At 33.6% G+C, this 24,046-nt stretch overlaps 1 protein-coding gene and 1 pseudogene across 1 annotated transcript; both read right to left on the reverse strand.

Annotated features, from left to right (window-relative positions):
* Positions 1-277: 277 nt before the first annotated feature.
* Positions 278-9,162, reverse strand: LOC120080886 (CSC1-like protein At1g69450). Its single transcript, XM_039035554.1, has 10 exons — positions 8,302-9,162; positions 7,727-7,882; positions 6,591-6,654; positions 6,015-6,224; positions 5,633-5,824; positions 3,629-3,927; positions 2,910-3,186; positions 1,360-1,635; positions 863-1,096; positions 278-778 (listed from the first exon to the last, which is right to left on the reverse strand). The coding sequence occupies exons 1-10, from the start codon at positions 8,580-8,582 to the stop codon at positions 623-625; spliced, it is 2,145 nt and encodes a 714-aa protein (XP_038891482.1). The 5' UTR covers positions 8,583-9,162; the 3' UTR covers positions 278-622.
* A 139-nt stretch (positions 9,163-9,301) lies between these two features.
* On the reverse strand, positions 9,302-9,519 carry LOC120082266 (annotated as a pseudogene).
* Positions 9,520-24,046: the final 14,527 nt, after the last annotated feature.

Below are 24,046 nucleotides of genomic sequence, written 5' to 3' on the forward strand. Positions count from 1 at the left end.
GATTAATTAAAAATAGGATTAGTTTGCTTTCCAACCCTCTATAAATATCTCTATTTCTTGCCTTGATAACTTTTGGTTCATAATTTAGACTTTGAATTGTTTCTTAGAGAATTCTTTCCTTTGGATCCTTTAGGCTACATCACCTATCCTGATATTCAAGCCTTGGACTATAAGTTGAGAATTTTGATGATTTTTGTGTAGTATATTGATGGATCATGGAAATTCGGGGCCAGGAAGATGGAATTGGCTCGTGGATTCAAGGCCTGGTCCAGAGATATTTGAAAACTAAAAGACGGAATCTGCATTTTCTCTAATCAATCATAAATTTATACAAGAGAAAGCCTCACCTCAGAGTCCACAAGCTCGGAATGAAAGACAATTTCTTCCCAATCTACAGCTCTGCTTTATTCTTCACACCTTTACCCCTATCATAGGCTTTTTTATTCGATCTTTCTACTGGTATTATGTTACAAAGACTTGAAAACCAAAACATAAATGGTCCTGAAAGTTAAACGACACTCTTCATCAACTAAAGAGTAGGCAAGTTTGCCTGACCTAATCACACATGTATGTTGTAATATTCATGACCACCAGTAACTAAAGATATATCCATCAATAATTTTTAATCTTCAGACATCAGCGGCCGGTTTAGACTGTCGGCATTTGTAGTGAAGGTTACAGGCATCAAGGCCGGGTCAGCATATGCGGTGACCAATTTATCTAGAAATTCAGCCATTGCAGGATCATTCTCATCTTCTCTATCCTTCCTTATCAAAGTCTGAAAACAAGAATATGTGGTGTGAAGATCAGTTTTAGAGAGAGTTGAAGTATAATATTGCAGGCTTACAGCAGGTAGACTTACTTCTGCAGAATAAGCAGAAAAATTGGGTAGGAACCGTTTCCGACAGTATTCATTAAAAAGAAGCGTTAAAATGGGGAGAGGAACCAATAAAGTTGATGCGAGGGGGAGCCCCTTCAGTGTGAATATTCCCACAGCTATAGCATGCATGAGTACTAAAGAAAATATCATGCAACTGTGCGCAATAGGCCAGAACTTCCCGGCAGTTTCATACTTGGGTGCATACACATTTATAAACTGCACGTTATACATGAAGAACAAAAGCATTATTGCCAAACAAAAGCCTAAAACACTCAATAAAGTAGAAGAAGAAGAAGAAGAAAATTGTATGATAATCAAAAACGTGAAAATCTTCATACATGGGTGAAAAACGTAAATAGAAATTAAAATTAACAATATTTCACAGGCGAATTAGAAGATGCATGAAACAGTAGAAGTGGAGCTAGGAAGATGAAACAGTAAATTTGGTACAAAATTTAAAAAGAGAGAAGATGAAAAACCTGGTTGCGATAGACTATGTATTCCAGACTGAAGTAGACAAGAAGGAAGGGCACAATAAGTGGTGCTAGGAAGAAATATGTGATACCAAGAAGTACAAAGAAAAGAATACTTGGAATGTTCTTGTGGTAAGGAATGGATGGAACTTCTAATTCGTCGTCCGAGTTTCCACTGAAAGGTTTCATTACAAGACTGCTAATAAGAGGGAAGAGGTTGATGAGTTCAGATAGTGAGTTCGTCCATCCCGATGTGACAACATAAGCAATGAAAAATGAAGCCTACAATCAAGACAGGGTGAGAAATATAAAACACCGTGCCCCATGATCATATAAAGTACCGAGTTCTATTTATAAATAGATGCATTATTTCTATAACATGCCCAAATTAATCCTTTATTCAACTTTGGATAAATGTCAAGGTAGTCATAGAATCTCCAAATTCTCAAGCTTCAGAGAAGTTTGGGTCAGGCACAGGACACTGTGCTTGCTCAAGATCGTATAAACCATTGTAGTCAACTAATGACTCCAGAGACACCCACCAGAAGTATGCCATTTATGAAGCCTAGCCAAGCATGCAAGCAACAACAATGATTTTCTTTTCATCGGTTGTATAGCAAATTAGTAATACTTACAGCAGCAAACCTTTTCAGCAAGGAGAAAAGACGGTATATCAACATAAATCGACTAGTGCAACTAAATTTGGAGATAAAAATAAAATATATACATGAGCAAAATATGGTGTTAATATTGTTAATATTGACTTGCTTTCCTAAGATGATAAGAAATACTAAAACTAGAGCTATCTGTCATGACAATTAATATTTATTTATGGTAAACTCTTATCTGTCATAAGCCCTCTACAGTTAAGAGTTGTAATGGAGGGAATTTCAGTGAAAGAAAGGGAAAAAGTTTTCTCCCCCTACAATTTTGGATCACAAATTTATGTTTTTGACCTAATAACTTCTGAGATTATTAGGTGTTTTGGGGAGTCCTGGTGACCGAAAAAGTCCATGTTTTCCGAGTATGATCGAGTAGGTCAAAAACAAAACACGTTCCGAAAATGATTGAGTATGTTCAAGCACTGAGATGATATACGATACAGGGAAGGAAAATGACGGTGAGATACGAAACACCTTCCAAAAATGGACCCACAAACAATTAAAATCCGTGAGATAGGATAATAGGCCTCCAAACACTGAGATGATATAGGATGTGGGGATATACCATTTCATGTTGAACCCCCAAACAGTTCCTATTGTGATAAGAACTCTGTCCACAAATAGAAGTGTGAGATTCCAATTTATGATTGAAACTAAGTTTTAAAGTGGTTAGACTTGTACGATATAGTTCATACAGCTTACGAATTTAACAAACTTGCCTAGCCAATTTAGACATAAACATAAATGTGAGAACCAAAGACTGTCGCTAAATTTCATTGAATCATATAAGTTTCGGCTTGAAAGGATATACAAATGTGACAATATTACCCCCAACTATTTTCAGTGATTTGTAAAAGATTCAAAGAAAGTGTTCATAGGGACACAAGGCTTCACCTGTGCGGGTACAGCCACAGCAAGCCTCGTAGGAATAGTCTTTGGCTCAAAGACAATTGAAAGTTGAAGCAGAGCTGTTCCCGAGAAGACAGTAGCAAAGAAAACATTCCATATGGTGAACCACAATACTTTGAAACATGCACTCTTTTTTATGTCACTTAAAGAAATATATCCTTGAATGGATGAGAGACATTCCATAATAGGGGGCACCATCTTCATGAACAATTGAAGGATAAGGCTAGGAAGATATCCTGTTATTATTTGACTAATGAATGTTCTGTAACATAATTAGAGGTTAGACTATCAGAATGTCAGTTAAGCAAGAGAAGGTAAATCACACCCATGAAACATTTCACATTTATTGAATATTGTCAAACAAAAAAACAATCGACTGTTTGTTGATCATTACAAAACAAGCGAACAATTCTATCAAAGGGAAATATATACACGGGGCTTTTAGTTGGCTTTCTTATGCTTTATGTGACAACTCCAGCATCCCAGTATTTGAAAAATTAAAAAAAAAAAAAATCATGTGAATTGATCACTCATGCTTTCTATGACAAATCTATATTATTGACTATCATATAAACATTGCCTTCAAAAGACTAAAACTTTAATTTTTGACATTGCTTCAAAAAAAATATATATATATATAATAAAATAAGAAAGAAAGAGGAAAGAAATGCTACTTCTAACAAAGGTGAAGAGTGACCACTTACATGGTAAGAATGCTTTTAAGGAACGGAAACCAAATTTGCAACTGACTAAGGTTAGTCAGTCCTTGCACTAAGAGAACTGGTAGAAAAAATAGTACGGTAAGAAGGAAACATGCAACCACAACTCCCAGCTTAGATAACCATCTTTGCATAAATGTTGAAGAAAAGAATGGCCAATATACATCGTGAGGCTCAGGAGCTTGCTCTGTCACCCAATGTACGGGATTATTTGACTGCTGCATATGCATAGCAATTGCAGCACCATAACGTGACTTGAAGGATACAAAAGCAGCTGGAACTTCCTTTTGCAATTAAGAAAAAAATGTTAATTAGTTTGATTCAATCTACCAAGCAGTGTAACCAGGAGACACCTCTAATATTAACTCTACAAGTTACTTAACAATTTGAAATCCTAGAACACTGGCATAACAAGAGATATATTGCCATGTCACTCCCCACCTGAATCACAACCAGCTTAGAAGTAAATCATGATTCTAAAGATAAATAACTAAACAGAAATTGTTGAAATGGTTTAATAAAAACAATCCAATTTAGTCTTTAAGAACTCCAAAAGAAAACAATAAATAATACACGACTATTTATTGAAGTTCTAATTGGATATCATGAAAATTATCCAATATACTTCTCAGAATTGGCAGACTCTTAATTACATACTTAAAAATAAACGAAACAGGTGTTGATGCTTGAAAACCATAATGACTTAATTTTACAAGATGATGGGATGGACCATTACTATATCATTCACAGCCGGATTCCAGGTCTCACAAAATTAGATGTAGTAGTCACAAATTTCAGGGGCGGGGGAAATTGCACCAATTTGATTGTGGAACTGTGGTATATCATTTAGTCGCAAGATAAATTCCATTTCACAAACAAATTCACTGCATCAAGGCCAGTAACGTGGCATTGAATTTCCATGCTGTGAAACCACCTTGCTAAAAGGAAAGTTGAGGGTAGAAAAAAATCAAATTCAATTGAGTAAAGGAAAAGCCCACAAAACTCTTCTCATTGTATTTCCTTCCTAATCAATGAGATTTTATCCTTAAGCTTTATCGTTGTAACATTTAGAACCAAATAATCATCCTAGAACTTATTGCAATAATCATGAAGGTTTAATTCTAATTTGATATGTTATTCCATTGTAACCTAGAAAAATTGATAAACATTTAAGAATACATGTAAATGTTTGGTTTTCAAGAGTGATGCTAGCCACTTGTCTGTTCACATATTCGCAAGTCTATTATCCAGAGGCGGGAAACACTGAACTGACAAGAATTCCAACAAGTATGTGAACACTCATGTTTTACTAGATTTAGCGGTGTGCATAGGTAGGATTGTGTTGGGAAACAAATAATTTGCATTCGCCCAGGTAAATGTAGGAGAATTTAATAAATTAAAAGAGACATGCATAACTAAGTTCATATACTGTCTCTTATACACATCTAGATGTGTAATTATTCTAACAACCAACCCTGCCCAAATCGGCTCAATTAATTTGTATCCAGACAAATTGATGACCAAACCCCACTTAAATGATTTTGAGTTGGGCTGTTAGGTTGATCGTGCTACTCCATTGTCATTTTTCTTTTTTCGGTTAAGTGAATGTTTTAGTCTCCATTGTCATGAAAATTAACCACCAGCCATTTTTAATATTCACTAGCAATAAAGTATAATAAAAAAAAATTAACATATGGAAATAGATTTTTTTTTTTTTTTTTTTTTTTTTTTAGTAATCTAGATGAAATTGAAAAGAAATACCTGATCATCATGGACTAATACATACATTCAGCCTTTTTGTTAAGACCTTTAATTAGATGCTGTGCATAACTTTATTCAATTTCCCAAATCTGACATGCTGTTGTTCTCGTATCTTTAGCAATATCTACCAAATTAATTATCAATGTACTACTTTTTAACTTGAGATTCAAGAAAAGATTGAAAATGCACCAAAAAGAAAGAAAAATAATTTGATAAGGAAGTGCATACTTTTCCAGCCAATAAAACCTCCGATTGTTCCAATCTCAGATGCTGTTCTATGTCCCCTAACCTTTTTCCATATCGATCAACAAGATCAACCTTCCTTCTGAACAATCCAAAACAACTGCCACGGTTAGAATTTACGTGTTTGGGATTCGATTGTAAGTGGATGAGCCTTCTGTAATATGTTTTTGCATTATTCTGAGAAATGAAGAGAAAAAGAACATAACATATTAGATAACTATAACAGCACATTTCGTGCACCAACAGCCAGCTTTCATATGCAACTCCAAAATAACACATGTAGACAAGGAAATGAACTAGTTTTCCTGATACAAGTTTCTTTTTTCATGTGAGAAAAGGAGAGAGGACATAGAAGTCTGAAGCTTACAATGAGGCCCCGAAGTTTGCTTGTCCGACGAACAACTGTATGAGACAGATAGCTTGAAGGGTGATACTCAGTAAAGAAATTCTCAACACTCTCGCTGATGCTTCTCCCTGGAGAAGCAGGAATTGCACGAACTAAGATGGTAAACTGATGAAACAGGGGCTTGGATGAACAAAAATAGTCGATCCTTCTTGAAGAAATATAGTCATACTCCTACAAATTTGAACTTCAAGATTAACCAACGTTATTAATTTACCATACAAATCATCTTGATCTACAATTAAGTTTAGAGAGATGCCGAGTGTTAGTAAAGATTGGTAATGTTGAAACTAACATCCTCTGTATTATCACACTCACGAACGCACTTAAGAAGCTAAGATAATAGATTTATTTTCAAAGACAGATCATTCCTTCCAAAATATAACTGTATCATTCTTTGAATGCACAAATGCTAATGATTTTCACCACCATAGCATCAGAGGAAAGAATGCCAGTCAAGTGGCTGCAGAAATATTAAATAAATATCACGGAAGCATGTATACAAAGAAGCACAAATATTTTCGGTCATTAGTCACCTACATAGTACAGTAGACAGCAGATATATGCAGTGATAAGATACACTGCTGAAAAGTGGATCCATAGCCTGCCAACTAGAAGAAACTGAATTAGTTTGGCAATATTTGCTTAAAAATCAGAAAAGTAGAAGTTGTAATGATCCACAAGAGTGTGAATTTCATTTATCACTAATCGAGGTATAAATCTTGGAAACAAAACCAGCATAGCCAATACATTTTTTCTTCAAAGCAAGCTCTTCCTTCCAAGATTACACCCTTAACAATTTGTGCAACATGACGAGTTATGATTAAGGCAACACGAATATGGAAAGGAAAACACATGATAGTTATTTGACTTGGTGATCAAAACAGAATACCCGCAATTATGTCAGAAAGAACTTAATACACCGACAATTATATCGACAAAACATTAATATTTCAGAAAATGTAGACAAATATCTTCATGTTAGGTTTTTGAGGAAATAAATGACGACTTTGAGAAACTTTAGCTATCCAAAAATGCTGCTAAGTCGTCTCAGTTGAGAATTTTGGGGTACGGTGCAAGACCTTTGATAAAAACCATGGAGCGTATTCAAACCTTCCTGAATTATGGATGACATGCATTAAAATGATGAATAACATCAAAGAAGAAATCCAAGAATATGCAAGCCTTTCATCCTGTCATTTGGTATACTCACCAACCTTTTGAAATGAAAACAGAACTTCTTTTAAATGTCACTAACAACCCAAAGTGTAATAAGTGCGTTAAAATACTTCACAACAACATCCATATTTGCTTGGTAAGCATTATAATACAAAATGAAACAACTATTAGACCAATGTAAGTATAACTCAACTGGCATAAAATATGAACTCTCGACCATGAGGTTACAACTCAGAAGTTCAACTCCCTAACTCGCATGTTGTTAAACTAAAAAAAAAAATAATGATAATAATAATAATAAAATAACTATCAAACTTCCAAACCACTTGCAGCCTATCGTGTGCTTCCATAATATGTTTGGGTAGGTGAGAGAGAGATGAAGCCATTTGAGCATCAGAACAATTCAATATCTACTTTCACAATTAATCTACACTTAATAGTACTGTAGTTTAAGCACCCATTTGATATTTAATATAAAAATCACGATTAGAACATACCAGGGTGATCCGTCCTTTACATTGGAAATAGTAAATACATCCAAGGAGTTATTTGAAATATTAACAAGGTCAACATCCGCAAGTTGATCTCCAGAGCTGTTGACTGGAAGGAGAACAAAGATTCCAATGACCCCAGCAAATAAAAGCACTTTCAAGCTGCAATATTTTTGGGAGAAAAAAAAAAATCAACATATGGGTGGAACAGAATTGCCTAATCTAAGCAAATATCAAACAAACGTGGCTGTACACAAAAGATCTAAAAGGACGATTAGAAAACGCAATTTAATAAAATAGGCAATGTTCATTGCTATATACAGGATTGGTTGCCTGGCTAGACAACAGAAATACTTTTAATATTAATCAAGTAACTTCTTTCTTTACTTTCAGTCTCTAGTCTTCAAAGGAAGTAAATTAGCTCCTGCTCTCGTAGTTTATTTCTTCGATCTTTTTAGTTTCCACTCCACTTTACGATATAAGTCTAACCGTGAACCTTCTTTAGTTCAGTTCAAGGAGATGCAAATCTTTCCAAATGGAAAATGGAATAGAAAAATAATCAACTGATTGAACTTAGTTACCTGAAAGTTACAATTCGCATAAAAACTACCGCATCCAGGCCTGAAGATGTCAAAAGCTCCTCTTCAGAAAGCATCCAAGCTTTTTTCACCCAATTGGCAGAGGGTATTAATCTTTCTAGATTGAAATCACTTCTCTGTTTAGTTTTTCCTTCGGCCACTAATCGTGGTATGTAGATGCCATAGTAAGCCGGTTGTTTCCTCAATATAGAATATAGCACCAGAAACGAAAAACATATTGCTGAATTTATTCCCACAGACGTTAGAAGTGCAGAAACAATCATCGCCCCAGAACTATAATTTGAATCTTAGGCAACGGTATACTAAATAAATAACCAAACCCCAAATCGCAGAAAAGCAAACAATAACACTACTGCTGAACAAAAACGCCAGGGTTTCAAGAAAACCAAATAAGATCTCCACAAATATCTGTATGCACTTTTTCTCCAGTTGCAAATACGAACACTAACAGAAAAAAAACAAGTGAGAAATGGAAATTCCCAACAAGAACAAGTCGCAATCGAGAGAAAAAGATAGTTGTATTGAACTGACAGAGTTCAATTTGTATTTTCACAGAAAATGGAGCAACGAGTATAGTAATTGACGGAGTAATGATGGTTTGAGAAGGGAATAGAATCTCCTCCGGTGGAATCTGAAAAAGCCACAGCAAAAATGGAATCCAAAATCACTTGGTAAAGATCATTATCGTGAAGACGAAGATTCACTACCCTAATCCAAGATCAGACAGTGACTTTAACAAAACACTAAGCATGGTGGCTTCGATTTTCGAGAAGATAAAACTAAAACAAAACATGGAAACGCGCGCTCGATCTATCTGTAAATGCTAGCTTTGTTTGAACGAGACTTTAATGATCATTTTACTTAAGGTGCACATTACAAATTAATAATCATTAATCCACTTCGAATAAATTATCAATTAGAATCATATGTTAGGGTTCCCTACAGCTAGAGTTAAAGGTAGAAATTATTGCACTATGATTGGGAAGGGGCCGCGCGAACGCAGGCCCCCGCTGTCACAAATTATGACGTAGGCTCTGCCACTTTAGGCAGACCTTAGGTGGGCACCCCTCCTGAGTGCAATGGAGGTCACCAACCTAGGCTATGAGTCTTCTTGATCANACCCCTCCTGAGTGCAATGGAGGTCACCAACCTAGGCTATGAGTCTTCTTGATCACCCATTGACCCCGTCCAGGTAAGTATGTTTCAACGGGTGTAGTTCTTGCTTTATATACTACTTCCAACTTCTCTTCTTCTTACGCTTTTCCAATGTGGGACGATTTTAATGTAGATTTTGTTCTACGTGTAAATGGGCTGTTGGACTTTCTCCTTGTGAAGGGCCGAATGGCCTCTCGGAGTTGAACCTTGCGGCATTTTCGACTCTCTTTTGTTATTTAAATGTCATTTTTTTTATGACTAATTGCATAAATGGAATTCAAGTCCAAAATAATAGGATGTGTAGTATAAAGATAAAATAATTGTATATATAGAATAAAAAATGATAAAAGACTAAAAAGCCCACATTTAGCCACCATTTTGCTTGCCTTTTTTCTGATTTTCTCAAATTGAAAGTTATCATTAATAGCAGCGATCGATTGCTATCACTGATAGTTGCTATCAATGGTAGCCTTCAATTCGAGAAATATTGATACAATCTTGAAATATTGGTTTTAATTTGCTATCGGTTATTAATGGCTATCATTGATACAATTTCATCAATTGGAATCAACCTTGAAATATTAATAGTCAAGGCTATCAATGGCTATAGATGATAGACTTTTATAAATAATTATCAACATTGAAAAAAAAACCAACAACTTTGAAAGATTGGGCTATACCAATGATGAAAAACTATCCGTGGCTATCACTGATAGACTTTTATAAACGACTATCAACTTTGAAAGATTAACACAGTAGCTATCACTAATAATCTTTTATCGTGGTTATCACTAATAGTAGTTATCAGTCCCTATCACTGATAGACATTCATTAATTTGAATCAATCTTGAAATGTTAACACTTAAGGCTGGCAATAATAGGCTTTCATAACTAGTTATGAACTTTCAAAGAAACTTGATATATAGATTTCACCTAATTTCTATCACTGGTATCACTAATATCACTCATACCGTGATTATCAGTTATAGCTTCTTTTACTAATAACTTCACTAATAAGATGCTATCAATGATCTCACCGATATCATGTTATCAACGATCTCACCGATATCATGCTATCAATGATCTCATTGATATCATGCTATAAGTGATCGTTCTCTATCACCGATAACATGCTAACAATGGTAGCTTTTGTCATTGATAACATGTTATTAGTGGTATCTTCTATCATCGATAGTGTGCCATCAGTGCTAGCTTTTATCAATGATAGTTACTGACCACCTTATTGTCCTTTTACTTGTTCTTTCCAAACATTCGTACAGTCCATTTTCATTTTGATACCTCCCAAGGGCACTTCCGTAAAAACATCGAACAACCAAAACTAACCTTCATTCTTCGTTTGATTTTATAAACAAATTTATGGTACGCAAATACACAAATATTTCAATTTGTACCATTCATTTTGGACCATCTATGCAATTTTTTCAAGTTTCTTTTCGATAGATATCATACTATTAAATTCTCATAAAATGTGGAAAAAAACTATTGGTACATATGATATTGGTCACATTTCTCATTTGTTGAGAAATAAACTTGTTTAATAATTATTTTCGTTTCTTATTTCAAACTTTTAAGAAATGGTTCTAAAAATCGTGCAAATTTGTGGACTAAAAAAATAGTTCATTTCAAATTCATTTTCATTTGCTATTTATATCTAATGTTTCTTTATAATAATCAAACTTGATAATTGATTTGTTGGTGTTAAGTCACTTATGAATTTGATACTTTAAAGTCTTAGGTACGAAATTTAGCTTCGTAATTCTTATGAAAAAGGGAAGAAGCAAAAACCGGATCAATGAAAGGAAAAAATAAATTTAAAAAAAAAGTAGAGAAAAGAAATAAAAAAAAAAAAGCAAAAATCGAAGAAAGGAAAGAAAATAAAAAAGAAAGTGAAGAAGAAGAAATTGGAGAAATGAAATAAAATAAAAAGGTAAAAATCGAAGAAAAGAAAGAAAACTAAAAAAAAATGTGTGCGACAAGACAAGTGAGAGCGAAATTAGAAATTATAAAAAAAAAATTAAAAGTTGACTTCATAGTTACAGATATTTTAAAGATATGATATATTTTTAGATTTCCCCCTTATTTTATTATCTATTACAAATATCTAATATATATATATATTGTTTTCTAGTTCGCGTTGATTTGTTAAATGTATGTTTGATTTATTTTCTCAAAAGAAAAAAATGTCCATTTAGTTTAATTTTCGATGGGTTTAATTTTGAAAATAAGTGATTTAAAAAAATTGAAATATTTGCCAATCACTCAAAGTTTATTTTAAATGATTTTTATTAAGAGAGTTTAAATAAAATATTTTAAAAAATTAATAAGTTCAAACAGATCATATGTTGTTAAATTGGAAATGTCTATTTGGATTTACTAGAGAAATTGTGGTTTAAAAAAAATCATGTTTATTTAAACTATTTTGATAAAAATGGTTTAAATATAAACTTTGAAAATATTTCAAAAGTTGTTTGAATATAGGATCTAATAAATAGGATTTTTGTGTGTGGGATGCAAAGATTAAAATATTGATGTCAATATCGATATCAAAATTTCAATTTTACGAATATATCAACAGATCTATCGATAAAATATCGATATCAACGAATATGTCTGTGTCACGAAATCGATAAAATTTATTTAGATTAATAATTAAGTTGTTTTTACTCTAAAATTAAGTTGTGATATAGTAGTTGTATTCATATTGGAAAATATATAAGTTGTTTTTATTTTTTATGAGCATGGATAAAAAATATTGGAGATATCCATGAATATTGAATATCGATACTGAACGCTTTAGTTTACAGATATATAGATATATCCACAGATATTTTAATCCTCAGTGGAATGAGACATCTCTAATTTTCTGATAAATTATGTAATGGAATACTAAAATAGTGCATATACGATCGTTTTTATGCAATATTTTGTTATAACACATGCATTGTAATTTAGATCAAAATTTGTACTTATCGTTTCTCTTTTCTCTTTTTTTTTTTCTTTTTCTTGGTTAAAATACACTCATATTCCTATGCAATCGATTGAAATCGCTAATCAATTCGGGATGAAAACCCTAAGGCACAGTAGAAACCCTGACATACAAAATCCAAAACGTAATTCAAAATGACATTTTCAATTGAAATATTTTTTAAATAAAAACTACATTATCAAAATAGATTCATCAATTCTAGAAACAAAACCTATAAAGTCAATTTGTTTAACTTAAATTAAATACAATTTAATTTAATTTATTAATTAAAGGGAAATTTTTATCAATAGAAAAATCCCAAAAATATTTACGCTTTATAGCAAAAGTTCTAAAAGTGCTTTGTATTTTTTGAACCTTTTGATATAAAGTGTAAATATTTTTAAGTGTTTTTATTTTTAAAAAATACCTCTTAATTAAATGATCATTTAAATCATATTAAAAAAAACATTTCTCTTGTTTAATCTATAATTTTAATGCATATTCAATGCACGTTATTTTTAACATATAGTTTTCAATATGAATCTTATTCATATTAAATTAATATTTAAACACCTTTCAAATATTTCGTTCTCTCATTTATTAATTTCGAATCATATCCAAAATTAATAATAAAGTTTAAAATTAAACTTTATATTAAAAAGTATCAACATACATTAAAAAAAATTATCAATTATGAATTTGAACATTTCAAATTCAATTTAATGACAAATTACCTCAATGCTCTTTACAAGCTAGGAAGGGGACCTAATGGACCTACAAATAATAAGCTCCAATGATGTGAGATTAATTGGCTAAACTCATTAACCAAATTAATCGATATTCGTTAACTGTGAGTACACTCCACTAAATACCCACATTTGCACTATTCTCGTTACAGATATGTTTCTGTGTCCACAGATATAGACAAATAACAGCAAATTAGTCATTCACGAGTGTTCGTAACACCAGTTGGGTTAAATTACCATTTTACCCCTGGGTTACCTCTACATCCTTAAGTATCAGTGCTCATATGATGAACAACCTGTTTTATGGTCCTGTTGGAATACAAAAACATGCAGTGGAAGAAAACAGGATCATTAGGCATTGTCGACTTACTGATTATGGTTAAATCAAGTGGACACAAATATATCTACAATGAGGAGAGCGCAACTATCGAGCTATAGTGACATGACTCGATAGTTAAAGAAATGTTCAAATTGACGAGAGGGAGTTCGGATATATATGATATAATTGACTTTATGTATGAAATATATTAATTTGAAGGAAATTGGATATAAATATGATTTATATATAGTGGAGAGAAAATAATATGGTTAATATATGATATTAAACCATAGGTTATGAATATAATATGATTATATTTATTATTATTAATTGGACAGTTATGGGATAATTGATCGGCGTCTCTTCTGTTTTCGTAACTGATGAGTAAGATGAAGAATCGTTTTGAGACGCTTAAATAGCTCACGGTGTGTTGCGATTCTAAAAAGTCATCTCTGAGTTCAGAGCCCATACAATAGTGTTGTTTACTGAACGATCGATTACACCACGTGCGCTACTTATTAAACGATCGTTTAGCGCCAGAGTTTTACTAAACGATCGTATAGACGATCGCTTAGCTTTTCCTATACGATCATATACTTCACCTAAACGATCAAGCATTTTGTCTATACGATAGATGAGTCTCTTTCCCACTTGTTTGATCGTTGTATACGATCTCTTTTCCTCCTCCCATCTACCAAATCCGAACAGAGCCCACTCTTTAGATTCTCACTCCAAAAAATACTAAGAGTTCCAAGTGGTGGTGTCGTCCCTTTTTATTCATTTGTTCGTGTGGAGACTGTTCATGGTAGACGATTGGGTGTTACTGAATGGTAGCTTGTCGTTCTAGCGAAAGCGAGATTTGCTGCGAAGAGAGTCTTCAATTGGTAAGTTTAATTGTTCTTCTGTTTATTTATCTTTAAGCATGTTGATAATTTAGTATTATGTGTGAAAGTAAATGTGATAATTCTGTCACAATGCTTTTGAAATGATCTACTTCCGCTCAGAGGTATTCTTGTATAAGATTCCCTTCATAAATAAGTCACTCTTACTTTATAACATTGTTTACTGTTTAAGACTGACTATTTCGCTTAGATGGTCTAGATAACTCAATCTTAATCCTAAGCTAACTATGAACTCCTATTTATTCAGGATTATCCTTAGATTTGCATAGGTGAGGGTCGACTCAACAGCGCCGACTCAATAAGCCTCCCATTTTAGGGGTAAGACCGGGTAGATAGCTGGTGACATAGGATGCAAGACGGAATTCATGCTACCCAATTGAGGGATAGGAGGAAGGTTGTTCTTTTAAGCTGAATCCAGGTCTTGAACAAGGGGCCCCACCCTCTCATTGGCCCGAGAGGGATCCTGTTTAATGATTAGATCATAAGCCAATTGTTCATTAGAGAATTAGTGGAACTTAAGGAGCAAGACGTAATCTCGGCGGTAAAACATCATTTGACCCAGCCGTTATTACGAACAACCTGTGAATGGTCAACTTATTGATCATGGTTAAATCAAGTGGATACAAACATATCTACAGTGAGGAGAGTGCAACTATCGAGCTATAGTGATGTGACTCGATAGTTAACGAATATTGATTAATTCGATCTAAAGAGTTTTAGCCAATTAATCTCAAATCGTTGGAGCTCATAATCTATTGGTCCATAAGGTCCCTCTACTAGCTCGTAAAACATGAACATCTTGAATTAGTAAATTGAGTAAACTTGGAATGATATCAATTTGAAGTGTTCAAATTGTATTCTAATTTGAAATGTTCAAATTGAATTTAAGGTTTGAATTTGAATATTTCAAATTCAAATTAGGGTTTGTATAATTATATTTGATATAATTAATTAACATTTAATTTATCGAAATTAAATAAAATTGGAGAGTTTATAATATTTAAATATTAATTACATGAATAGGATTCATATTTCAAATTAAGTGTGTGATTAATTTAATATTTGATATTAAATTGTTATTTAATTAATTAAAATCAAATTATTTTTCAAATTTAATTCAATTTGAGAAATTTAATTTTGAAAATTTAATTTAAATTAATTTTGTATTAATTAAAATTGAATTTGAGAAATGGAATTTCATGTTAGTGGAAACATCCAAAAATTCATCAAAAGGGAGGTGTTTCTTCACTATTAAACCACCTATCCTACTTCATGTTGTCCAATTGAGGTGGCATTAGCAATCTCCAGTAATACCTACATGAAAAAATGTGATAAAACTCTAAATTTGATCAGAAGAGAAGAGAGAGAACTGAAAAAAGTTTATGCGGAGTTCTTCTCCTTCACCTGAAAACTCATCCATTTTCCTTCATAAATTCAGTTCAATTGTGAGTTCCACCACTAAAATTCAAGGTTGAGAATAGTAGAGAAGATCTCTTGGTAGTCCACGATTTCAATTTGAGAAAATTACAGCTCAAATACGTGTTTGAAGAGGATTTTCAAATGTATGTGTTGAAACTTTCTTAATACCCTATGAGCATGTTTATTTTGATATCAAAATTAAGGAATTAGAATGCTTAATGATCTTGTTTTCTTCTACTACATGTTTATGTATTCCAACAGGCCTAACCATTAGACAGAAACCTCTCTCAGGCCAGTGAAAGGATAGGGCCCTTTGTTCAAGTCCTAGAGACACCACCTAAGGGAACACTCATCTACTTACCTGAAGTCAAGAAGAAGTGAAACCCATCTTGTATGATTATGTTTCCAGCTACCCACCCAGTTTTATCCTCAAAATGATAGGCATATTTAGTCGACGAAATAGCCACTCTCACCCAAACAAATCAAAGGGCAATCCCTCGCGAATAGAAGTTCATCCTTTAGGACAAGAGACTAAAGCGACCTTATCCCTATACAAGAGATTAGATAAATAGTCGTGCAAAACTGTCATCCTTTAGAAGGACACTCCCAGGGTACCTTGAGGCGATGCACAAAACGTTATCCAACCTAATGAGAGAAACCGTGGGATATGTTGTCACACATCCTGCTCTCACTTATTATGAACATTCTCTCCATTCACCTTGGTATTGACCTACCCAAACACCATCCTTTAAAGGGACACTCCCAGGGTGCCTTGAGGCCGAGAATAGATCTCATGGTGTGAACATAGGAAGAAACGTGAATAGGTTTAAGTGAAGTATCATATACCCTAAGTACCTCTCACTGAATGTTCTACATAGGGATTCATTAACTTAGACAATCCGACTACTGATTTTAACTAAGTGTGAGTTTAATTCGCTCAAAAACAACTTTTGCTTTTGATAATTAAACAAGTTTGAATCAAGTCCCATTAAACACTTTAACGGACTATCATCAAATTTGTATGCATGCATCAAATCTATCTAATTCACCTTTCCAGGTAGGTTCCCAGGTAGGGGTGTTCCGTTTCCATCAGCTTAAGTAACCCAACCTAGACAAAAGGTCCCTTATAGAAAGATTTGGTATATATTTAATCCTTTATTAGTCAATTTAATCCTATTAAATTGATTAAAAGATTAAACTTAGGTTTCTAATCTCATTAGAACCGTAATCTCAGATCTATCTCCATCAAATTTTAAAACTATTTTAAAACATGATTCAAGCCTAAGTTTGCATGCATGTCTTTCTTATTGATTTTAGTTATAATTTCCATTATAACTCTTATAAAAGGAAACAACCAAAATCATCCACATTGTTAAGCTATACTAGGTATTTATAACTCTTATAAATTTAACCTATATGACATGCTTCATGCAATGTCCATTCATTACTTTATATAACTTTTATATAAAAAGTAATGAACTAAGCATACATGCTTCCATACACTCTTATACTATAACACTTATAATATAAAGATGATGCATGCATAAATATAATGCTTATATTATATGATGCACGAGCATGCTCTTGAAGTAATTTAATCATGCAAGCTACTATATCATAACCCTTACAATATAAAGATAATGCATGACAAATGCATAGCCTATGGTGGGATTTAAAACTATATGGCATATAATAAAAACATACATCTCATGTACATTCACCAAAATTAATGGATCGGAATGATTAACCTCAAAGACCGAAATTAATAAACCCAAATATTGATTCTCAACGTAAATTCATTGAGCTATCAAGGGGATCTTATGAACCTGTAGCTTGAAGTTTCAACGGTACATGAATAACTGACTAAACTCTTTAACCACATTATCCATCATCCGTTAACTGTCGGGCACTCTACTAAAGATTGACAGTTACACTCTTCGCACTATAAATATATTTTCGCATCCATTGGATATAACCAATCAATAGTATAATGACCCTTCACAAATCGCTCATAAGTACACTTGGGCCAAATTATCGTTTTGCCCCTGTAGTTACATCTAACTCCATAAGTACCATTGATCCCTCTAATTAATAATAGATCATAGTCCCAGTATGACTAAACCCTTCTAGAGCTAAGAGAGGGTGTGGCCTCACATTGTTCAAAATCCGGAATCAACCCTTAAGGGAGCAATTTATCTACTTACCCCTGCTTCGGGGAAGGAGTGAATTCCATCTTGTGTAGCTGAGTTCCCAGCTCCCCAATAAGATGAATCTCTAAAATGGTAGGCTTGTTGAGTCGGCTATCTGGCTGCTATCACTCATGCAAATCAAAGGACCGCCCTTATAGGTAGGAGTTCACAACCCACTCAGGATTAAGGTCATGTTACCTACGGTCATCCTAGTGAAATGAAAGTCTCAATTATGAATGACGTTATATAACGAGACTAAACATTTCATGGTCCGGTCTTATACAAACTCCTTTGTATAGAATATCCCTGCCCGCATGTCTAATACATGAATGATCAGGATAAGATCATTTGTAGCACTTTACAACATTTGTAACACTTATAAAGTGGGCCATACTCGTAGTGTCACAAGGATAAGGTATCTAGCCTTGTCATACACTATAGACCATTTAGGTTATCACTTAAAACACGATCTACTTTTATGTCTCCACATATATGTTTAAGTTACAACGATAACCATGGATCTTAGTTTATTGATTCATGGTTAATGCAACTAAAATATCAAATATTTCATATACTGAAATGAATAAAATATCATATATTATAAATCACAAAATGTTTGTTCATACAAGTATTTACAAACTATAGAACCCTACGAGATTTAAGGCATCAACCTCAATAGGATGATGGATTGATTTCTCTCTTGTAAGAAGATCAGACGATGCGTTGGTAGTGAATGCGTGCACTCCTTGTGAATGCTTACGAGTTCTCTCAAATTAGACTCAAGTATAAATCCAACCTAAGTTTCCTGGTAAGTCCAGGGTCAAACACAATGACTCTAGAATGTTCTAACACAAACCTTGTTTTTGGATCAATACATATGTTTCCTAATTAACTCGAGAAATGTTGGTTATTTACATTAAGTTAATGACACGTATGCAAGAAGAAATAGAAGTTCAGAGGGAGAAAGAGATTTATGGATGAATGATTCTAAGTGTAAGTGGTATGCGTCGATTTCCTAGCAAGTTTAGCAAGTCTATATGAGCATAATGAAGATGAGATGGAGATGATACATATGCTTGTTTACAATCTAAATGTATGTGTTATACATTGGAAATTCTATTGTTTAGTTCATGCTAATTTCATCATCTCTCGATGTGAAAACCACATGTAATCCTATCTATAGGGTGCATGCGTTGGTCATAAAGAACAATCAAAAGACGCGAGTAACTTTATCTCTAGACTTACTTCACGCCCCGACTTAATGCATTCAATGGTTAAATTGCTCTCTCGAGTGACTTAACTACTTAATCACTTTAATTAACTAATCACAGAGATTTAAGCTATAGATTTCATGCTCTCATTAAGTTAGAAAATTCACAAACACACACAATTTCGAAGATAAACATGTAAAGAAGTGATAAATGGCCAGAGATAAGATTGAATTAAAGATAACAAGTGTTTATACAAACAATATAAGCTTAGTGAAATGAAATGGTTAATGGAAATGAAGTGTAAAAAGAAGAAGTCAAGTCGCAAATTTCAATCTCTTGTCCTTTTTAGCTTGTTTTTAATGCTTGCTACAACAATGTGGTAGAGGAGTTGAAAAAGATATCTCTCTCGAGCTTCTCTCCAACAACACATCTTGATCAACGATGAAATGGTGTCTTCCCTCCTACTTCTTGCTTGCAAATGACAGAGTTTATCTACTAGTGCTTAATAGAGTTTCTAACTATTTGGGCTCTAAGATGTCTAACTTTGATTCTGCAGGTGGCTTCTCCTTTTATAGACAAATCTCAACAACTTGGTGATTGGACTTGCATTAAATTTCGTACCTTGGAATAGCCGCCTGCCACTTTTGAAATGTTCAAACACCGTCAGTCAGATGCCCATGCATGTAAGTGGTGATTTGACATGATATATACGAGCTGATGTATCCTTCATGCGTCGAATATTCTCAGATGCATACCCCTTGCGCTGGCATTGGCTACAACGCTCAGTAAATTTCTTTGGTTCCTACATTGAAATGCGTTAGTGAAGTAGATTCTTACTAAAAATGATATTTTTGTATGCATTTATCACAAGTATGGAATTTCATGCATTTTCTTTCATAACGAGTGTGTTTATATCACTAAAAATTCTAATTATTCCAACTCTATGAGAACAATAACTTGTATTTCTACGAGTTATCAGAGTGACTGATAGTTAATGAATGTTGATTAATCCGATTAAAGTTTTTAGTTGGTTAATCTCGAATCATTGGAGCTTTTAATCTGTAGGTCCAATAGGTTTCCTTGTTAGCTTACTAAGGATAGAAACAATGATTAATTATTTTTGGAATAATTTGAATGATTCAAATTATTTATGAGAATTTTAGTATTTAATTATATTAATATGGTTAATATAATGTTTGTTCATTAGAAGAATAAGTGACATTTAAGGAGTTAGATGTAATTATAGGGGTAAAATGACAATTTTGACTCAACTGTAGTTACATGCAATTTGTGAAGGGTCAACTTACTATTGATTGGTTATATCCAGCGGACACAAAAATGGATCTACAGTGCGAATAGTGAACTATCGGTCTTTAGTGGAGTGACTGACAGTTAATGAATGTTGATTAATTTGATTAAAGAGTTCAATTGGTTAATCTCGAATAATTGAAGTTTCTAATCTGTAGGTCCAACAAGTCTCCTTGTTAGCTCACTAAGGATAGAAACAAAAATTAATTGTTTTTTGGAATAATTTGAATTTTTCAAATTATTTATGGGAATTTGAGTAATTAATTATATTAATATGATTAATATAATATATAATGTATATCGATGCATTATAATATATATAGTTAATTATAAATATGATTTATAATTAAAATTTTCTAATATGTGAGAGAGAAATATTTGAATGTGATTCAAATATTTTTAATGGATTTTATATTATAGATTAGTATTTAATATGAATCCAATTCATATTAGATCTATAGGTTAATAGAGGAGGTTGCATTATAATTTGATTATAAATGCATATAATATGGTTACTAATAGTAAGATTAACCATATTATTAAGATTACGTTAATATTATTATTTAATATTAATTATAGTAAATATAATATTAAATAAAATAACTTCCCACTAAGGAGTTATTTTTGCACAACGTGGGAAGGAAGTAACTCCCTCCCTTTCTCCTCTCTCTGAAATATAGAGATAGGAGACTTTTATATTGATCTGGATTAATTTTGCTCTCACTCTCTCTCAAAGATCTTCCCTCTGCCAAAAATTCAAGAAGCCCACACCTTCATCATCGTATCCTGAGAATAACAAGGACTCCATTTGGTGGTGTTCTTGTTGGATAAAATGATGGGGTTTTCACATAAGGTTTGATTGTGACCTTGGAAGGGAAATTTCGTGAAGATTTGGATTTTCTACAAAAGTATTATATCCTTTAATCTCTAATTTTTCTAACATGAAAAATATTTGTGCTTAGCCTAAATTAGATTTTTGTAAAATCAAAATTGATTTTTCCCAATCCCATTTCAAAGGCAGGACATTAATTCACTTCCGTATTAGGATTAAACCTCTTCAGTTGGTATCAGAGCTAATAGATTGTCTTTGATTTGGTTTAGGATATCAATTTTGATTATAGTGGGTGTTTTTGTCTATAGTGTCTTCATATGATGAATGCTGTGAAATTCATTTGATTTTTTTTTTTTTTTTTTTTTTTTTTTTGGGGGGGGGGGGGGGGGATGCACTTAGTAGATGTTTAAGATATTTGGCATTTAGATCCATATTGCTTTTGTTTGATCAATTTGTAAGTGCCCGTGTGTTTTGAAAATTTTATTTAAGCAATCGAGTTTGTAATATAAGTCAATGTCGTTCGTGGTTGATGATGCTATGAAGAACGCCAGAAAATGGAGGTATTTTGCTACAAATTTCGTGTTTCTGAACTGCTGTGTCGTGACACTACTACCCTAGTGCCATGATGTTGCGATGCAAGGCGGAGGCATGAAATCCCCGTAGCGTCGCGATGTCGTGCCCTAGCATCGCGATGCTATGACGTGAAGCAGAATGCATACGTTTTCCATGGTGTCGCAACGTTATGTCCGTTCGTGATCAGGCACGTGCGAAGGAGATGTCAGTTCGAGTCTCAGCAGCTAGCAGCCATTTTTTTATTTGTTTTTTTTTTTTATGTTTTTGTAATTAAATTAATATAATTCGATTATATTACTTTAATTTATTTAATTAGGGTGCCAAATATCGGTCTATTAATGCCTTTTATATAGTTTAATATGCATGTGATGTATGTTTAAATTATATAATTTATATGTTGCATATTTGTTAGCCGAGAAAATTGTTGTCCCCTACAGCTTCTAACTAAGCAAATAATGTGTGTTCACTGAGCCAACTTAAACCTAAAAGGTAGTACAAACAGTAAGTACGAGGTCGAATATTCAAGAAAACTATGGACTAACAAAGAAAATTGAAGAATTCCATGCAAATGGGGGGATTTGTTGTGAAAGAATCAAATTTAAAAAATAAAAAATAAAAAAACCCATAAAATATGTAAAATCGGAGACAAACATAGCACAAAATTAGTTTGAAGTTCTCAATAAAAAGGCTCTTGGGAATAACGTATGCCTCTGAATCAATAGGATGATCATTCTAAGCAGTCGTAGGCAAAGAAGACAAGAGTGAGACTCTCTTTCTCAAGCCAACCCCAAGTCGGGATGAGACTTTCTTTGAGCTACTGGGGAGCTACTTTCTACCCTAGATCTTCTCATTGCCTTTAGTAGTCAGCCTCACGGTGTGCCTGACTGGCGAGTCTACCGTTTCCACGGCTTTCCCTTTTGCAGGCAGCTAATTCAGAACATAATTTGAAAGCCATATTTTGACCCGGACGTTTTCGACAAGCTCAAAAAAGCGATTTACAGATCTATATGCTTCGATGGACTAAAGCAAGCTCCAAAAGCTAAGAATGGGGTTTGCTTGAAGAAATTTAGCTCGTTTCTCACCGCCTATATCCATTAAATGATAGGCTCCGTTGGTAGCATAGTTTTGATCACAGAGGGACCTGGGGTTCAGTAGATTATAATTCTATCATTGGATTCAAAAAGAAAATGCAAACTCACGAACTCCACAACCTATTAAGGAGACCTAATAACCCAATTAGTCAATTAAGAATCATAATTCAATTGACCATAAATTAGTCAAAAACATTTCTTTCTTAGCGAGATTCATGTTTAATCCTAATTTGCATTAAGGATTAGGGTTATTTGTCGTGACACTCTATGAATTGGAAAGCCTAGATTCATAGCGTGATTGGATGGAACTAAATTAGGGCATACAAGCACAAGTTTAGAAAAAGTTAGCTCATACAATAATTCCTAATTTTCGCAACCGATTCTATAATCATGCAAAGACGCCATGTAAAAATTGCATACAAGAATTGGATAAACTCGAGCTGTCAATCCAATTTTATCAAATTCTATTCAGGAAAAGCTCAAATTACATCCATGAATTCATAGAGTTTAACATAAATAAAATAACATCCTCAAGAATTGAACTAATTAACTATTTCCAAGATAAACAGGTTGTTTATACTAAGAGTATTTTTATTAATGTTTTTCAAGGTTGGTTGGTGGCGGTCCCTGGAGGCGGCAGTCGGAGGGTGGCCAATGGAGTTAGTGGTCAGAATTTTGCCAGTGTGGGGAAGGGGGTTGCTAGAGGTTGGTCGATGATGGTCGGAGTTGGCTAGTGGCAATTGGAGGTTGGCCGACGACGGTCACCAGTGGTGCGGAGTTGGCCAATGACGGTCGCAGGAGGTGGTGACCGGAGTTGGTCGATGGCGGTCGCCGAGGGTGGCGATTGGAGTTGGTCGGCGGTGGTCACCATAGATGGTGCCGAAGTTGGCTGTGAAGTGGCTGTCGAAGTTAAAGTTGGCCGACGTACTTCCTAGATTAAATTAGAAGAGAAAAATGGGGAGGAGAGGGGGAGGGATAACCCATGGGTTTGAATAG

Source organism: Benincasa hispida, chromosome 7 (genome assembly GCF_009727055.1).
Source record: "Benincasa hispida cultivar B227 chromosome 7, ASM972705v1, whole genome shotgun sequence".
NCBI lineage: Eukaryota > Viridiplantae > Streptophyta > Magnoliopsida > Cucurbitales > Cucurbitaceae > Benincasa > Benincasa hispida.